At 43.1% G+C, this 19,285-nt stretch overlaps 1 protein-coding gene across 1 annotated transcript; it reads left to right on the top strand.

Moving 5' to 3' along the window:
• The first annotated feature begins 341 nt into the window (after positions 1–341).
• Positions 342–18,226, top strand: dpy19l1l (dpy-19-like 1, like (H. sapiens)). The gene is made up of 22 exons (XM_056602234.1): positions 342–701; positions 1,162–1,186; positions 1,597–1,684; positions 2,134–2,271; positions 2,599–2,719; positions 4,518–4,611; positions 4,800–4,857; positions 5,709–5,800; positions 6,225–6,324; positions 7,201–7,278; positions 8,555–8,641; positions 9,551–9,610; positions 10,836–10,916; positions 11,567–11,668; positions 12,092–12,163; positions 12,757–12,839; positions 13,294–13,318; positions 14,075–14,194; positions 14,718–14,892; positions 15,281–15,380; positions 15,827–15,952; positions 16,294–18,226. Exons 1-22 carry the CDS (start codon positions 485–487, stop codon positions 16,445–16,447), a joined length of 2,196 nt encoding a protein of 731 aa, XP_056458209.1. The 5' UTR covers positions 342–484; the 3' UTR covers positions 16,448–18,226.
• The last annotated feature ends 1,059 nt before the right edge of the window (positions 18,227–19,285 follow it).

Raw genomic sequence — 19,285 nt, 5'->3', positions numbered from 1 at the left:
TATAGTTGTTGAATGTGTTTACTATTTACCACGCTTTTTTTCCAATACAATATAGTGATAGATCGAAAAAATATTGCATAGTAATCATGAGTTTATGCTTATACAATTATGTTAAATGATAATAGTAGCATATAACCAGAAAGCAAATCTGGTTTGGTCAAAATGATGGGGTACATACTTCGGCCGTGGGTAAACGGATGTGGCAGTGTGTTGACATCAGACAACAAAAGATCAGTAAACAAGAGATGCCCATCCTACGTCCTAGTGTTGCCAAGGTTACCAAATGCAAGCGGCCTGCAGTAGCGCCAGAAAGCCAAAAGAGGGCAAAGTTTCCTCAGATTTGTGTAGACGAGAGATACCGCCATCACCCAGGTAGTGACTGTGTCCACAAGCTGTTCATCAGTCGACACTGGAGACCGAGGGGGGTGTCTTGCATAGCGGTGCTGTCTCGAGCCTCTCCTCTGTCTGAACACTGATTTTTAAAATGGTGATTAAAACAAGAAAACAGAGCAGCGGGAAAACCCAAGCGACCTTGGTCGAACGGGACAAGAGTCCGCTTGTTATTAAAAGTAACATGAAACGAGCAGGCAGAGAGGGAAAGGGTTTCGGGAGCTTTCTGCCCAATGTGATTTCAGCCAGCAGAGCCAAGCTTGGGCTCACTCCTGGTGCTTTCATGAAACTAGGAGGCACTCTACTGCTCGGTAAGTTATCGTTAGCTAGCTAGTTAGCCTCGGTGCTCAGCTGCTAACGGGTTCCTTACATCGCGGATACAGTGCCAAATATAGTGCTGAATCCTGCGCGAGTGAGCGGTATAACTCGGCTCGTAACCCGGGTTATAGCTCTCACTCGTAACCGCCAGTTAGCTTTACCGTTGCTAAAGTTACGGTTAGCCGCCTACCGTTACTTGTCCAACATTGACGTCAGTAACATACATGGCTTTCCAATGTGTGTCGTCCCTTCTTGCAAAGTTGTTGAAATGTTACCGGGAATTTAACGAACCCCATCAAATCCGCAGTTATTTCCATAAAATGCCACCCAGCATCACACCACTTGCAAGAATGTTTTAGTTTGTTCGACCGCAGATATTCCGAAAAACACTGGTTATGTGTCATTGCGGTCTGTCATTCAAATACAATATTTAAGGCTGTTCTTCTTTTTCAGCCGCGCTTGCTGGATTTATCCACTGGTAAGGGATTTTGTTTAGTGTGCGTGTGTGTGTGTGTGTGTGTGTGTGTGTGTGTGTGTGTGTGTGTGTGTGTGTGTGTGTGTGTGTGTGTGTGTGTTTTAAATGCTGTTGCTTTTCCGAAACGATATTTGTTCTACCATGAAGCTACATTTTTGACAGGTACCATATTAGAAGTTATAACCTATAATTATATTTATGTGTGAAAATTCCACTTTTACATTTTCATGTTGACATGCATGTAACTACATGTATAATTGTATGTAGTTTATTTGACGTTATTATTATGTATCTAATCAAGTGGACGCTTTGTCTATGAAAATGCGTTTCATGTTTTCATTGCATAAACATTGTCAACGTATTGGCCAACACAAAGTGAACGTGAAAAATGTTTTTCTTCTCTTTGTGATTAGGTATCACCTCACGCTCCTGTTTGAAAATGACCGACATTTTTCACACTTATCTAATCTGGAAAAGGAAATGGCTTTTCGGACGGAAATGGTAAATAGGATAGAATATATCAAACTATCATTATTGATTCAGGCTTTTCATCCATTTTAATGACTAGCAATACATATTATTTTAGCCAGCACCCACAATTAATCAAAGTGCATCATAAAGTCATTTTATTACTATGCATTGCTCTTTCTCTCCCACCATAATCCAAATGATTATCCTGTGCGGGGTGAGGTAAAAGACCGTTAAAAAAAAAGAAGTTTATATATGTTTTGAAAGTGAGAATTTATCTTGCATAGATAGAAAACCAAATGCACTGTGTGCTTCGGCCCCATCTGCTGAATCTATCTAATGTTCCTTGCATGACATTTCCTGCCACAGTTTCCTTTCTTTATCTCTTACTTTTTCTAGCCATTTCTATGCGTCCCTGTCCACCGGCTCATCCCCTGTAACCATGTGTGTTGGCTACAGCTTTGTTTCTCGTTGTGTTCCAGGGCCTCTACTACTCTTATTACAAGACCATCATCGAGGCGCCCTCCTTCCTGAGCGGCCTACACCTGGTCATGAACGACCGGCTGACGGAGTACCCGCTGGTCATCAACACCCTAAAGCGCTTCAACCTATACCCAGAGGTAATTCAGCCAATAATGTTGTCTACATTACTGTTTAATATTCATTGTTATTAGTATGCTATTATGTTATAAAGTTGTGTGTGTGTGTGTGTGTGTGTGTGTGTGTGTGTATATATATATATATAGTCTATAGATAAGTTATTTCGTAATAAACTGAGTAACCCAATACAAAATGAACAACACCCACTCCCAATGAAGCCACCGACCAGAAGGCAATTACCACTGAGAAAACACAACAAAAAGCCAATATTAGATTGTTATTCAACTGATACTCAAGAATAACAACCTACCCTTGTGTCTCTCTATCCCTCCCACTTTGCCCACAAGGTGGTCCTGGCCAGCTGGTACAGAACATACACAGGCCTCATGGACTTCTTCAGTGTCCCCACTAAGATGTGCTGGTCCATCAACAGGGGAGAAGGCCTTGCTCCTGTTGACAGCTGCGAAGGTATTGGCGGTCGTCACTTTTGTTTTATCAGCAAACACAGCATGTTCATATGTATATCTTGCACACATGTCACACACAGGGATGTATACACACACGGTTTGAACAGTGACATCATTGGTCCGGGATTTGCCTTTCTCATTTGTCTGACCTGAGAAAATTGGTGGTCCACCCTTTTTTTTAAAACAGAGTTGATTTTGCAGACTGTTTTTTTGCAGTGTATGAAGCAATACTTTGTTTATCAGAAAGTAGCAGAGTGGAACGCTCCTCCTTTTAAAGAGCCAGTGAACCCAAGACCACATTTTAAATGTGATCATTTGTCTTAAATGATCGTTAACATAGTAAGTCATCTTTTGCCATTCTGCCCTAAACACTATGTGAATGTTCCACTCTGCTGCGAATGCAGATGGCGTTCCTTTTGTGACGTCGGAGTGCCTTTTCCAAGGCTCTCGGATGTCATGAAAAAGGGTTGCCGGTGGACGCGAGGGCAGCAGTTGACTGCGGAGTCCGAGAGATGGAGTTTTCGGAAACGCTTGTAGTGTAGGGTCACGGTGTGTGTGGATGGTGAGACTCCATCTGAGCAGCGACCACAGTGTCCACGCCCGAGTGAGGGTTAGGCATCCCGGACATTTCATATACAACATCGCTCCTAATAGTGGTGATACACAGCGGCGGTACTAAAACGGTATCATAAAGTCGGTCTGGGTCATAGCCATGGGGAAAGACAAAGACAAACCTAGAATAAGCTTCAATTAAATAAAAGCGGATCACTATTGAAGAACAATGGAGAGATGACTGAGAATAATAAGTCTTTATCATTATACTCTAATTCTTATAACTATATACTTATGCATGTTATTTATTTCCATCTTCATCGACTCATTCTTTGTTGATGGATGAAGGATATATGAAGGATGGAAGGTGTGGACAAAATAAACTTTTCACAATGAAAATGAAATGCCTTTATTTAGCATAAGTGGTAAGGAAGAAAGAAATGTTTTCTTACGATTGTTGAGCTTTGTCCAATCCATGGCAGTAGCGATTCCACAGCAGAGTCTCACATTTTAGTGTTTAAAAACCTGACACAAGTCTCCTTGCTGTTGTTTATCTGCATCAGCATGCAAGTCACGCTGCATGAGACACAGCAGGGTGTGATATTAGGAGATCATTGCTTTGTTCAAACACCATAACGTTCAAGAATCACACACTGCGGGGGTGGGGGTTTTGTGGTTAAACCTGGCTTCCACGTGGCCTGTTGTTTAAGATTAAATATTTATCCAGAGGGAAATGACTGGTCAGCAACTGCAGTACACGGAAGGAACAGAGCGTAGAGTGCAAAATAAACAAATAAACAATCAATATTACAAGAGCAGTAAGGTGTAATAGCTGTACAGCTAGAAATGTGTCTATATATAAATGTTAACACAATTTAATTCCAAAATAAACAATGCCACAAGTAACATTACATTAAGGGCCATACATTTGAGATAAATGGCAAGGGGCCAATCCAAATATACAATGTTAAAATATCCAAGGTCACCAGTAAGGGACAGAATCAATCTGTTGGGACAGTGCGACGGTGATGTGCGCACATTTAACAAATCCGCTGCAATGTAAAAGATTTGACAGGATGCAAACCGTATAATTCAATTCTGTCAAAATGGCATAAAAATGGCATAAGCTCCTTTTGTTTTTGTGTGTGTGTGTGTGTGTGTGTGTGTCTGTGTCTGTGTCTGTGTCTGTGTGTGTGTGTGAGTGTGTGTGTGTGTGTGTGTCTGTGTCTGTGTGTCCCATCCTCTAGGCCTGGGCGACCCAGCATACTTTTATGTGACCTTTGTGTTCCTCCTGAACGGCTTCATGATGAGCTTGTTCTTCATATACGGCGCCTACCTCAGGTAACTTCCCTTGAACTTTCACCTACCTACAAAATATTACATCCAAGTCCTTGGAATTTAGTGGATAGAGCTGTTCGAGGGATTCAAATATGTAAGCAAAGGGAAAAGATAAACGCTGATGTTCTGCTTTCTCTGTACTTATTATCTCTCACGTGCTTGTGTTCACTGTCTTTCTTCTCCCTCACCAGTGGAAGTCGCTTGGGAGGCCTGGTCACCACCATGTGTTTCTTCTTCAACCACGGAGAAGTGAGCCGCACACACATACACGCACACAATGCACGCGCAAAGAAAGATAAATCAGTGCAGCAGCACAAACACACAACACCTCCTGCAAACCAGACGGAAATTCTGCCTTTCGCTTAGTGAGAAATAAACACTGGCTTTCCACACATTTAGATGTGTGTATTTCTGTATGTGTCTGTATGTGTGTGAAATCTAATGCGTTTCGCCTTGCCAACCCACACATCCATTTATTTTTGACAGCTATATCCTTAGTGGTCCAGTTCAAGCATATACTAACCTCCCTGGTGCGTATTGTGAGGTTGTCCGTACCCCACTGTTGGTTTACTGTGGGGTAGGGACACAAAAGGAAATCTCTGCCTCACGTGTCGCTAGCTGTGGGTGTGGGTGTAATATGGTACTAACTTAGTTTGGTAGAAGTAGCTTGTAGTTCTCTCAATACTTGAAAACCAAGATGGAACAGATTTTACCATCATGTTTCTTGAATGGATAGTGTAATAATATACTGTAACATGATCAGACATTACACGCAACAAGCTGCTTAATCTGTCTACTTCCTCTTTCTGTGCGGATCTTCAGAGAAAGTATTGGATCTTCTCTGGGCTTTGCATTTTGTGTATTTAAACGTCCTCACTTTAAGCTTCCATCTCCATTCAGAGTGATCCAAATAAGGGATCATGAGCTTCTGTCTCTTGCTAAAGGACTATTCCACTGTGTGTGTGTGTGTGTGTGTGTGTGTGTGTGTGTGTGTGTGTGTGTGTGTGTGTGTGTGTGTGTGTGTGTGTGTGTGTGTGTGTGTGTGTGTGTGTGTGTGTGTGTGTGTGTGTGTGTGTGTGTGTGTGTGTACGCGCTCCCAGAGCACTCGTGTGATGTGGACCCCACCTCTGAGGGAGAGCTTTGCGTACCCCTTCCTGGTCATGCAGATGCTGCTGCTCACCTACATCCTACGGTAAGCGTGGGTCTTTTTGGGTTTGTACGTGGGTATATTCTTACTAATGAAAAAAAAAGAAATATCAGAAATAGTCCCCAGAAGGTCTTTATGTTATCTTAAGGGATTTGGTCCTGGATATTTTTCAGTGCCCGCTTTGGCTTCTTAAGACTGCGCAGCATAGATGCCGGGCTTGGATTGCATCGAAAGAATGAACTCTGTACATGCTGTGTGCGCATGCACATTATGTGTATACACGTTGTGTGTGTGTGTGTGTGTGCAACAGTCATGAGCATATGAACATATTTATAATCTGTGTGTGTGTGTGTGTGTGTGTGTGTGTGTGTGTGTGTGTGTGTGTGTGTGTGTGTGTGTGTGTGTGTGTGTGTGTGTGTGTGTGTGTGTGTGTGTGTGTGTGTGTGTGTGCGCTGTCCCATGGGTCCAGGACAAAGAGCCCTAGCAGAACGTCCATGGTGGCCCTGGGGGTCTCCACACTGTGCTTCATGCTGCCCTGGCAGTTTGCTCAGTTCGTGCTGCTCACCCAGGTACAGATGTTTTATTTTGATGCAAGTGAAAGTGACACAGAACAACACGCTCCGCATCTTTTGGCCTTTTTCGCTCCGACGGCTGCTCCATGCAGGCGCCGCCATGGAGAATTCCTAGGAGCTGCCGCTTCATCCATCTCTCACACCGGTCTCTCCCGAATGTAACCCCCACCCCCCTCGTCTTGCCTATTTAATGGCCGTATGGTAGCGTTAAATTTCCTGTAGACCAATCGCTGCATGGAGAAAACTCATGAATGTATCAAAGATCCAAACGATTTGCCCATCAGTTTTTCGCATCAGCTCATGTCCTTGCGACCCGTGCCGGCCGTGCGGAATAGTAGTATAGTATAATCCAGGTTTAAACCAAGTGTTTGCACCGAGAATGCATGGCAGCACTCGTGGGCGCCTGTCGAGGCCTGCAGAGTGTGCAATTGGCCAATCGAAATTTGGCGCTGAAATCGCTTGGAAATGAATTCAATAGCGTGTGCCCTCTGAAGTATCTGGCTAGTACATTAAACCATCCATTAGGGTTTGAATAAATTTAAGCTTTTTTCCATTTATCATGCTCATAATACGCACATATTGTACTGGACTACTTTTTTTTTAATACTATTACTATTGAAGCAAAACTGTAGAGCTTAATGGAAATCATAGCAATACATTTAACTTTTCCTAGAGTCGACAAGTGCTCAGTCCCAGTGTGATGATGCCTTGCAGTTAATATCTGCCCCGTTTTGACAGTATCCACACTGCCTAACCACATACAATGAGACACAAGGCTCAATGTTCGCAGGATATCGTTGCTACTAGTCATAGATTTTTACTTTCAGCCATTGTTTGAGCTGATGTTCGGTTGTGCTGCTTTGTTCTGTCCAGGTGGCCTCTCTGTTTGCCTCCTACATCCTTGGCTACCTCAGCCCCACCAAGCTGCAGTCCATCCTGGTGACTCACATGGTAGGAGAATTTCCGCCTGCACAGGGCAACCTTATTCAAAACCTGCACCTCATTTAAAGAAAAACAACCATGTCCAAAATACAGTATGAATGACCCTAAAACAAACAATCTGGCAAACAGTTTGGTTCACTCTGCTCCTCCCTCTAGCACGATTTCCATGGTTTCTCCACACCTGTTCCTCGATATCAATAGCGCTCATCAAAGGGTCGCAATTTCACTTCACATTTTCATGACAAGTTTCTTTTTTTTTTTTTAAACATGTCTAAATTGGAAGCAACAAGACACCAAGCATATGAGATTTTCTTTCCAGTCTCATGGAAGCCTTTTTGTGTCCCGTTTTGTCTCTCGTTTAAATGAGGGCTGTATGTGTTTGTGAACGAGGGATGATCCAAGCATCTCCTCCACATTCCTTTGCCCCTAATCCTCCTCTGCATGCTGGGCTATGAGCCAGGGTCTGGAAGCCAGAGGCTTGGAGCTCCAGCGATAAGGAAGTCATCCAGAGATGGTGGAGATCTTAGTCCAAGGGAGGGCATGGAGGCAGTGCATAATTCAAACGGCTTGGCAGTGATGATTTCTGTGCACGCGTGTGTGTCTGTGTTCCCATGAATAACAAATGCAGCCAGGCAGAAGCATGTGTTTCCCCTGTGACCTACGTGGCTGCCAAATCTTCAGTTGAGTTGCGACTGGAAGTTGGCCCAGCGTGCGAAGGCACAGCCTTTGCTCCTTTTTAACATAGCCATGCTTCGTCTTGATGAAGGCTACGTTTTCATCACTTGGCATTTAGTCTCTTCTAATTATTTATGACAATGTATCATGCAACCCCCCACTCTCCCGTAATGATTGACTAACTTACAATCTAACAACAAGCTTCTTCTGTTTCAACTCTGAGGGACGAATCTACCAGGGATCGTTGCTATGCGACAGTTGAAGTCCCGTGAGAGATGAATATTTCTGTCAAATTATGCAGGGCTTGTTTTGTCTGATATCGTGTGTGTGTGTGTGTGTGTGTGTGTGTGTGTGAGAGAGAGAAATATGCCTCTCTTGCAGCAACAATAGGGACTCGCTTTTGTCATGACAAAGTGGATGTGGTTTGTTTGTTTCCTCCCCGTGGTGTCATTGTCATTACACAGATGAGCTGCCTAACGACTGGATTCAGCATCCCAGTGTGAAGCTGGTGGTCCAGAACACACAGTTTCCACACCACTGGGAGGCAAAGCAGACTGCGGTTGACTGACACATCGTTCTCTCTCTGTCTCTCCCTGGTTGCTTCCTGCAGATCGCTCTTGCCATGTGTTTCCTCCTGATGTTTGGCAACTCCATGCTACTCACCTCCTTCTACGCCTCCTCTCTGGTCTCCATCTGGGTGAGTCAGTGCTCTGCTCCCCCGGGGCGGGGGGGGGGGGGTGGGTGTGTGTGTGTGTGTGTGTGTGTGTGTGTGTGTGTGTGTGTCCAGTAGGGCTGCTCGATTATGGAAAAATCATAATCACGATTACTTTGGTCAATATTGAAATCATGATTATTCAAATGACTATTTTTTGAGTTTCAAAACTTGATGTACTTATTCAGCATGTCTCTCTCCAAAACACTTTGTAACTGAGAAATTTCGCCTTAAAAAAATGCACAAAATGGTCCAAAAGAAAATGTTCAAATCTAAAAGAATGTACAAATATGTATCCAGCTGTTCTGAAAACTCGATTATGTTAATTTTGTGATAGTTTGAAATTGAAATCAAGATCGGAATTCGATTAATCGCCCAGCCCTAGTGTCCCTTGTGTGTGTGTGTTTTGACATCTACAACAGACAATTTGCAGACAGATTCAAAGACCTCTGAGGCCATTAGCCACCAACCTACACGCCCGTCTCAATGGATGTTCATTAACTTAGCATTGTCCTTTGAACCCAAAGAACGACTGACAGGCCTGAAGCCTCACTCCCCTGCAAAGACAACTAAAGCTCATAGTCTGATCTTTGCTTGATGCAAGTGTAATAATTAATTAATTTGACAGTATATGAAATACAAGAAAAGAATAACTGCAGTAAAACCATTGACAACTCAGGATTGTTTTCTCAGATTTTAGCTTCTAGTTTTAAATAATAATAGATGCTCCAGTTCATGGCTTAGGTCACCACTATATCTCCATAGCCATTTAATGCAGTTTATATATAAAGATACACAGTTACATATTGGGTATATTTGATATTCCTTGTGTTTGGTATTTTGTTGTGATTCAGAGGATTTCAATGTTTGGATGTTATGTGTTTGTCTTGGCAGGCCATCATCGCATTTAAGGAAAGTTTCACAGCAGTCTGCAGACCCGGGATCATCACTTGGGTACGCCTTGCTCGTCATGTAACTGCTGAAAATATGCTGTATTGAATGCTTCTTCATCTTAAAATGCAGGTCATGGAAAACATTGTGTCCAATGAGGACCTTATGCTTGATAGTTGTGTGCTTCATTTTAGGGAGTTGGTGCATTTGGCGACTCACTGGAAAGGTTTTTTTATTCTATCTCTGCAGGTCTATAGAGGATTTCAAGCTGACCCAACCCATAATATGATATCAATCTGCCAAACTCTGGCAACATACACCGTTAGTCATTGCGAACATTTCGATATAAATCCTGAGTCGGTGTCAATGATTAATTTTATTGATATTATTAATTTCATTCCTCTCTGATGTCAGAGACTTGCGGCGGCTGTGTGCTACGACAGACTCTATATTATCAGAATCAGAATCTCTTTTTGTCATTGCACAAAGTGCGACGAAATTGGGGTAGAGGCTCTCAAAATAAGTGCTTTTTTTAAAAAACGTTTTTTTTTAAAAACAAAGGGATGGTCCTCATTTTCTATGGCTTATTAATCCAAAAACTGAAAAATGATTTCTGAATCGGGGAACGATGACTTGGCAAACACTTTTGTTTATGAAAGGTGCTCACAGTAATGCCGAGCAAAAAGGCTTCTGCTGCATCAACCGATTCATCACCTCGGCAGCGATATCTGTACCTGCAATTTTTCATAAATGGCAAGCACTTGTAAAGATAGAGTAGGTGCTAAAACTGTCATCAGCAGTGGAAGTACTAAAAGCTCAATCACATCCGTTGACTCGATAAACGTATAAATACACAATGTTGAAATGTCTACTCTGTAGCAGGAGAGATGATTTGTAGGCATGACGGCTCCTGTATGCTTTTAAGATCTGTTAGTCGACAAAGAGTGATGTGTTTTTTGATATGGATATAGTCTACCAATTATTGGTAGGCCAGCCACAAGCAGATCAGCGCTGTCATCCAAAGTAAATTAAGTCTGATCAAACATAGGACCACCTCTACCTATCAGCCTGATCATCTTTAAACCATTAATTGATATAAGCAGACACAGAAATGGCATTAGCAGTGACCGGCAATTTGAAAAAGGTTTTTTCAAGCTTACAGCTAACCCTAAGCCTAACCCTCAAGTGTAAGGCAGAAAACCATGCACCTAGCATAATGCCAGTTAGGGTTTGTCTCCTTATAACCCTCCACCTTGTCCCCTCATGCATCTGCCCCCCCCATCCTCAGTCCATGCAGGGCCTGGCTTGGGTGGGCTCCACATTGGTGCTCAAGTTCCTACTGTCCACCGTGCTGGGATCCTCCGATGACGTAAGCCATTGTTGCTATGATGAAGTTAGTTGCATTAGGCTGAGGAAGTGAATAATGTTGCGAATGTAAAGCGGTGGCGCGCATACTACTTCAATATTCATGTCTTGCTCTCCATGATATATTAAGGTATGGTCATCAGGGAGGCATCCCGCTCAGAAAATCTGATTCATATGTTTCTATATTTATATTTGTCATTTGTATATTGCTTCTGATGGAGGCGTCCACTAAGTGAGACAACCTCCCCCCCAGTGTTGAGCCTGGGTGAGGCGTCCACTAAGTGAGACAACCTCCCCCTCAGTGTTGAGCCTGGGTGAGGCGTCCACTAAGTGAGACAACCTCCCCCTCAGTGTTGAGCCTGGGTGAGGCGTCCACTAAGTGAGACAACCTCCCCCTCAGTGTTGAGCCTGGGTGAGGCGTCCACTAAGTGAGACAACCTCCCCCCCAGTGTTGAGCCTGGGTGAGGCGTCCACTAAGTGAGACAACCTCCCCCTCAGTGTTGAGCCTGGGTGAGGCGTCCACTAAGTGAGACAACCTCCCCCCCAGTGTTGAGCCTGGGTGAGGCGTCCACTAAGTGAGACAACCTCCCCCTCAGTGTTGAGCCTGGGTGAGGCGTGGGGTCGAGCTCTGACGGGTTCCCCGTGTTCCTGTAGGCTCACATCAGCGGCCTGATCAAGTCTAAGTTCACCAGCTACCAGGACTTCCACACGCTCATGTACACCTGCGCTGCAGAGTTTGACTTCATGGAGATGGAGGTAGTGTTTAATACATTTGATGTTTTGTACAGTTTATTTAGTTAAGTTAAAGGCAATCGAAAAAAGGAAAGTTAATCTGTGATGAATTATCTTAAAAGATTGAATCTGTTTGCTCAAACTATGTGTTTAATGCAGGTTGAAAATATGGTGTCAGCTTAAATGTCACTCTGTGTCCTGGTGAAATGTCAGCCATTCAGGGCACAGCGACCTGCTGTTCAGTAGCAGGGCTCTAACAGGCCCTCGACCGCTGTGTGTGTGCGTGCATCACATTTTGTAAAGGTTATGGGCTATATACTGTTGTAATCTGTGACTTTAGATTCCGCCTGAATAGATAATTCATCCAGACAAATCTTAGCTTCTTGTTCTGTTCTGCCTCCATATATATGATGGGCCACTACTTACACCTGTCCCCGTCCGTCTCAGACCCCGCTGCGCTACATCAAGACCCTGCTGCTCCCCATCAACGTGTTAGTGCTAGTGCTCATCGCTGCACGGGTAACTTTTGCACCACACACACACACACACACACACACACACACACACACACACACACACACACACACACACACACACACACACACACACACACACACACACACACACACACACACACACACACACACACACACACACCAACGCTTAATTAGTGCCTTTTTTTGTAAAGCGCAGTCATTCATAAACCAAAAAAAAAACCTTGGCTGTTCCATGAATTCATGAATAAAACATGGTGCTAAAAATATACACGTGTCACCTACCCTGCCTTGTCAATTGTCACAAAACGACAGCTTGACAACTGCACCGAAGCTGAAGTCAGTGTTACACGCGTTGCTGATTATCTGCAATGAATTTAAAAACAGCATTGGGGGTGGTTGGTTGTAGAAAAAACGAATGTAGAGCCAAAGGGGAGATTCCTGATGCATACCATTTGTTCATTTAACGTGATGTCTTTCTCTCTCTGTCTCTCTTTTCTCAATTCGAATTGATTTATAAGCATGGGAAAACTACATTTTCGTTGCCAGAGCGTGTCAAATTAGCAAAACTCAAAATACAATGCCAATCTAGACACATTTGTTTCTGTCCCTCTTTAGACGTTACGGGATGTGTATCACTCCCTGGTCCATGGAGACGTGGCCAAAACCTCAGAGTCTGAGAGTGAGCTTGAGGAAGAGGAGTGAGTGTCTGTTCCACTGCTTGTGCTCTGTTGTTCACGGCTACATTTGAGTGATGCAACCAGGGTCCAAAGTAAACCCCTTCCACCAGCGAATAGCAGATAGATTTGAGAATTTGCCAGGTACAAATCCTTGGTTACATATCAAAAGAATTGTGTGGGCAGAAGGTTCTTTCACTTTTAGCTAGTATTGTGTCTTGAAGGGAAGCTCGGTGGCCTTTAACAGTTTGAATACACAGTCTGAATATTTCCATGCAGTCTGGAAACCATGCAAATCTCTGTCTCCCAGTCTTATCTTTAGCATTTCTACGCGGTGGGCTACTGTATTACATTAAACATAAACATATTACATTTTTCCCCCATAATGTATTCGTCTCTCTGCAATGTGCCCAGAGATAGCAGTGCTGTTTTCTGCCTCAGCGACCCAAACTCATTCAGTTCTATTTGCTTCTTACAGGCCGGAACTGATAGCCAAAGGAGAGGTGAGCGAGCGCAAACTGCCCTATCTCTCTCTATCTCTGCAAGGTATTAGTGAGCGGAAGCAGCAGGAGCAGCAGTGTTGTCGCCCTTGTGCCTTCCTGTGAGTGAATGCCTCTGTGGCTGCTGGCTCGTCCTCCGGCTCTCTTCACTTGGTTCTCCGCTGGGAAATGAAAGCCAATGTTTCTCTTGCCGTGGAATCCAATCCCAAACCCCAGCGCCTTTTATTTAGTCTTTTCTTTCTTTCTCTTTATCTCTTATTTTTTCAATACTATCTCTCGTGAGTCATATGGCTCCCATAGGTCTCTCTGTCTCTGTGTTGGTCTCTCTCTCGCTCTTTATATCGCTAGATCTCTCCATTTATCACTCTCTATTTATTGCTCTTTATCTTTTCATCTCTCCCCCCGCCCCCCTTTCTATTGCGCTGTTGAGTTGTCTTGCACACGCACACACAAACAAGTGCATACACACATGTGCACACATTACACACACACGCAATGTTTGCTCCAACGCACGATATTGAACACACACACACACACACACACACACACACACACACACACACACACACACACACACACACACACACACACACACACACACACACACACACACACACACACACACACACACACACACACACACACTATATGCAGAGTTTATTGTGTTGCTTGTAAAGCGCATTGCACAAATGCGATAATAAAGATTATTATTGTTATGAATCACTGTGTGCTGCCTGCATTTGTTGTTTGCTCCTCCAGCTGGTGTACCACGGTCTTCAGCTGGTGGCATTCTTCCTGCTAGCCGTCCTAATCATGCGTCTCAAGCTCTTCCTCACCCCTCACATGTGCATCATGGCCGCCCTCATCTGCTCCAAGCAGGTAACTGGTTTAGTCTGTTTTGGTTTCATTTTGATTTCTGAATGTATAAATATCTTTATGTATTGTTATTATCAGTATGACTGTATTTGTAGTCAAATGTAATTATTGAGTGTTATATTGTTTCTCCCCTCTCGCTTCCTCTGCCTCTCTGTCACTTTCTCACTCTCTTGCTCTTCGTCACTCCCCATCCACCTCTCTCCCTCTCCACATCCCTTTTTCTCTTTGTCACTCCCCTCCTCTCTCCCACTCTACTCTCCTTTCTCTCTCTTCCTCTTTGTCACTCCCCCGCCTCTCTTTCCCTCCCAACTCCCGTTTCACTCTCTTCCACTTTTTCACTTCCCCTTCACCGCTCTTCCTCTCCACACCCCTTTCACTCTCTTCCTCTCTCTCCCGCACTCTCCCGTACTACCTATCTGTCTACCTCTTTCTCCGTATCTGTGTCTCTGTCTCTTTCGCTTTCTATCTCGCTCTCCCGTTCTCACCCTTACTCTCTCTCCTTCTTCCCCTCCCTCTCTCCCACCAGTTGTTCAGCTGGGTGGGGGAGAGGTCCAGGCTCCAGATGGTGGTGTTTGCCTTTCTGTCTGTCATGGCCGTACAGGGCGTGACCAACCTGCAGGCCCAGTGGGGGATCATGGGGGAGTTTAGCAACATGCCCCAGGAGGAGCTGCTCGACTGGATCCAGGGCAACACCAAGCCCGGTGGGTACTGCTGCTAATTGGGCTGCTGGTGCCAACACTGTTGCAGCAGTGTTTTTCTGCTTTGTATTGGGGCTTTGGAAAATTAGACCTAAGCTAAACTGCAAAAAAGTAGTTACATTGTAGGTATTTTAGCTCTCTCTCCCTGTCTCCCTCCCTTTATGTCTCTCACTTTGCCCTTCTCCATATCTCTTACAATACCCCTATCTGTGTACCCCTATCACATTCACAATAATTGAATCTACTATTTAGCAGATGATTTCATACAAAGTAACTTGCAGTAAATAGCTAAGCATTTCATAAGGGAGCATTAACATTTTGATTGTGGAGATCTGTGCCACCTCCCTTACCACCACTAACACTGTCCTTGAACCTCTCCATCCGTCTACAGATGCAGTGTTTGCTGGAGCCATGCCAACGATGGCCAGTGTAAAGCTATCGACCGGCAGGGCCATCGTTAACCATCCACACTATGAGGATGCCGGGCTAAGGTCAGCTAGCACTGTAGCATAACTAGGGCTTTGGTCAGCTAGAAGTGCACTGTAGTGTTATTACTAGGGCTCACGTCAGCTAGCACTGTAGTATAGCCAGGGCTAAGATCGACTACCGCTGGATCATTGCCGGGCTAAGTTCAGCTAGCACTGCAGCCTTTGTTATTTGAGGTAGATTATCTACAAACCAACCTCTGTCCAAATATTTGATTCCAAAGCTCCACGTGAAGCTTTGTCTTGCTTAGTTCTGCGTTTGGCTGTTTTTCAGAAATGACAAAAGACAGAGTTAACTCCAATATTTATGTAAAATACGTAATAACAGTTAAAAGACTAAGTTATTATTATTAGAAGGTATTTAAATGTTATTGAAACACCAAGAGAGGAAACGACTGCTATGCTTAATGCCAGCCGTCCCCATAAGGTTAGTGTGTGTGCGTGTGTTGCAGAGAGAGGACCAAGCTGGTGTACTCGATGTATAGCCGCATGTCCGGGGAGACGGTCAAAAGCAACCTCATGCAACTCGGGGTCCACTACTTTGTGCTGGAGGACTCCTGGTGCACAAGGAGGACCAGGTATGACACGCACACAGACGAACACAAAAGATTGCGAGAGAGGTTGATAATCCCAAAAGCCTTGGAGTTGAACCATGAGCAAACCACCGTGGCTGAGCTCCACATTCACAGAATGAACAACCGTCTGCATACACACCACCGCAGACCTCGACCATCCCTTCATCTCTTTCTCTAAATATTCCTCCTTCTGTCCTCCATCCTCTCCCGTTTGTGTGTGTGTGTGTGTGTGTGTGTGTGTGTGTGTGTGTGTGTGTGTGTGTGTGTGTGTGTGTGTGTGTGTGTGTGTGTGTGTGTGTGTGTGTGTGTGTGTGTGTGTGTGTGTGTGTGTGTGTGCATGCTAGGCCCGGCTGTAGCATGCCAGAGATCTGGGACGTGGAGGACCCCCAGAATGCCGGCAAGGTCCCCTTCTGCAGTCTGGTGAACAAAGACGCCCGGCCTCACTTCTCCACCGTCTTCCACAACAATGTCTACAAGGTCCTCAAAGTGCCCAGATAACAGCTCTCTCCCTGTGTGTGTGTTTATTTTCTTTGTATTGGTATATATATATAGATATGTCTCTCCCTGTGGGTAACCTCTCTGTCTGGGGGTGCCCTACTACCCTAAGCCCAAACCAGTGTTGATGTTTATATCCAATGAGGAGGACTAGGTCGGTTGGTCCACGATGGATCCTCCACTACCAGTGGATGCTCTTCACAACCATGAAGAACCTCTAAGTTCACCCATGGTTCCTTTTTTGATGCAATCACGTTCTCTGAAGGCTTATTTGGAGAACATGTTTTCATTGATTTGCGGTACAGTTGAATTGCAGTGTTTTACTCTGTAACTTAGCGTTTGGATGTAAATTAACCATGTCTAAGTGTGTAAATGAGCTTTTGAAGAGGTTCACTTCAGTCAATATATAATAACGTTTCCAAGTATGTTTGTTTTAAAAGCCTTTACAACAGTTGCGTAAGCAGATGTTGTTGTTGCCAAGTGTTTTTAAAGTATTTTATGGACCGCATATCAATCAGGCCAGCTACACATGAGGGAGATCACATAATATTCTATTAAGCTCCCTCTAGGCCAGATACACTAATGTAGATCTTCTTTTAGCAGAATTCTTGCAAATCTTTATAGTTAGTATGTCTAGAGGCTGTATAGGTCCCCAATGGAACACATTTTGTTATGTATTGCCTGTACTGGTCAATTCGTATAAATTGTAGGCATATTGATATTCATCTAACAATAGAAAGTCGTTCATTGTCTCCCTAGGTTTTTGTTATGTTGGTCAGTAGCATTTGATTCCTCAAATTGAAGCAATCTTTGTTTCCACTTGAAGCCCAGCATAGTAATATTATTATTTTTTTATACGGAGCACCCTTTGCCAAACGTGTAGCTTTGGTCTGTCAAACGTAGCCTTTCCAGTTGAGTTAAATAGGTGGGTTTTGGTGGCATTCATGTTCTGCTTTAATTTAGTATTAGTTATAAAGTTAGTTACTCAGTATTAGAAATGCACTGCAACACTTAAGCTGTAGTCCACAGCCCCGTCGCCATATGTTAGAATATGAGCAGTCCATTGGCTTGGTTTGCCTGCAGACGTTCATTACAAACAACACAAGCCAGGACTGTATCGGCTAAAAGACACCTGTGATGTATTTGGGTAGGGGTTCAGGATGGCTGCATCCCACAACAGCAAATTGCCAATCTTGTTTTCTTTCAAAGCCACAACCTTCGCTAGCATCTCGATTCATTTGTCCTAGGAGGGGGAAGGAGGCCGGCATCATAACCACTGGGAGCCCCTCATAGTCACAGGCCTTAATGCTATGAAAACTGTGATCTCTTTTCTTGGCAACAGTATTTAACTGTACTTTCTCGGGACCAAGATTTTTTTTATTTTAAATTTCTTTGTTTGTATGTTCGATTGCGTGCCCCATGGTTTAAAGGCAGAGTTTAAGTGAGCTTGAGGAAAAAACACCTGCTACTCTTTCGTGGTACACATTTTCACAGTTAATTCATAACTACATTATATTAAAAGAACCAAATAGTATTAGTATGTAAGACCTGAGGTGGCGTCTCAACCAAGTTATCTTTGTTCATTCATTTCAATTGGTTTTAATTCATGTTCTGTCATCAGTTACTTCGCCCTTTGATGAGTGAGACTGTGAAGTTGTTGACTGTATTTTATACAGTTTATTTGCAGGCTTTGTTCCTAATGTCTTTTTATAATGTGACTATTTTTGTCTGCATTTTAAATGAATAAACTGTTTTTATTAGGAAATTTAAATTGTCAAGAATTTCTTTTAATTAAGATAATGGATCGATTTTTTTGAAATACCTCATCACCAGCACCCATGATTTAAAAAGAAAGATATCAGTAGCTATCTGTATTTTTTTTTCTTCTGATAAACAAGAGACGTTTCTGTACATTGTCTCCATCTATTGGTCTCTATTAATATTACATTAGGGATTCATGCAATAGATGTTAAGAGGTTTAATATCTTAAATGTACGATATGGCTAACATTAATCTATCAATCTAGTAATGTTGGTTTATGTAATTGTAGTATAATTGAGGTACAACTTCAAAAATCAAGTACAATGTATGTGTCCATACACAGGTTCAAGGTTTCTCTAATTTCTGCTATATCTTTCAGAGTTTAAAAAAGTTTATAGTTCATTGATTCAAAGTTTATAGTTCACAGTTTAAAACCATTTAATTTATGTTTTTTCCAACAGGGTGAGGTAGGCCAAAAAATAAAACAACCCACTTTGAGTAGGCCTAACATGCAAACATTTAGCGGAAGCCTAATTACTCAATACCCACAGTTCTATCTTACTAATCAGTATTTTCAATAGTCTAGTGGTTTAAAAGGCAGAACAAATAAAAGCAATTCGGGTAGAATTTCTTCCAGCTCCTGCTTTTTTAAATATTAAAAGATCGTAGGTCAGTGTATCCTGTATTTTATTTGGATACATCTAATAAGAATGTAGTCTTCTTGTCCCACTGTCAACTCAACAATTACTGAAGATGTTAGCTTGCAGTTTCAAGAGAGTGCAATGTGTTATGTGGGCTATGTGTGTAAGCATTGCCACAAACGAGAGAGTATCTTTACGTAATAGTATGTGTGAAATTATATTTTTGCTTTTCTTCTATTCCTAATGTTGTGTGCATAGTTATGTATGATCCTCTGAAAGATGTATTTCTTGAATTGTCAGCCTATTCAAAAAACATCTTCTTGTAGTGTAATATTATACATTTTCACAAATCGAAGGAGTTGACCGAACATAAGTGATTGAACAAGAAAAGCATTTGATCAACAAAAATGAGTTACTATTACATGTATAGGAGAGGGTA

Source organism: Gadus chalcogrammus, chromosome 11 (genome assembly GCF_026213295.1).
Source record: "Gadus chalcogrammus isolate NIFS_2021 chromosome 11, NIFS_Gcha_1.0, whole genome shotgun sequence".
Lineage (NCBI taxonomy): Eukaryota > Metazoa > Chordata > Actinopteri > Gadiformes > Gadidae > Gadus > Gadus chalcogrammus.
Note: the sequence above shows the minus strand (reverse complement) of the source record. Positions and strands in the feature narration are given on the sequence as shown.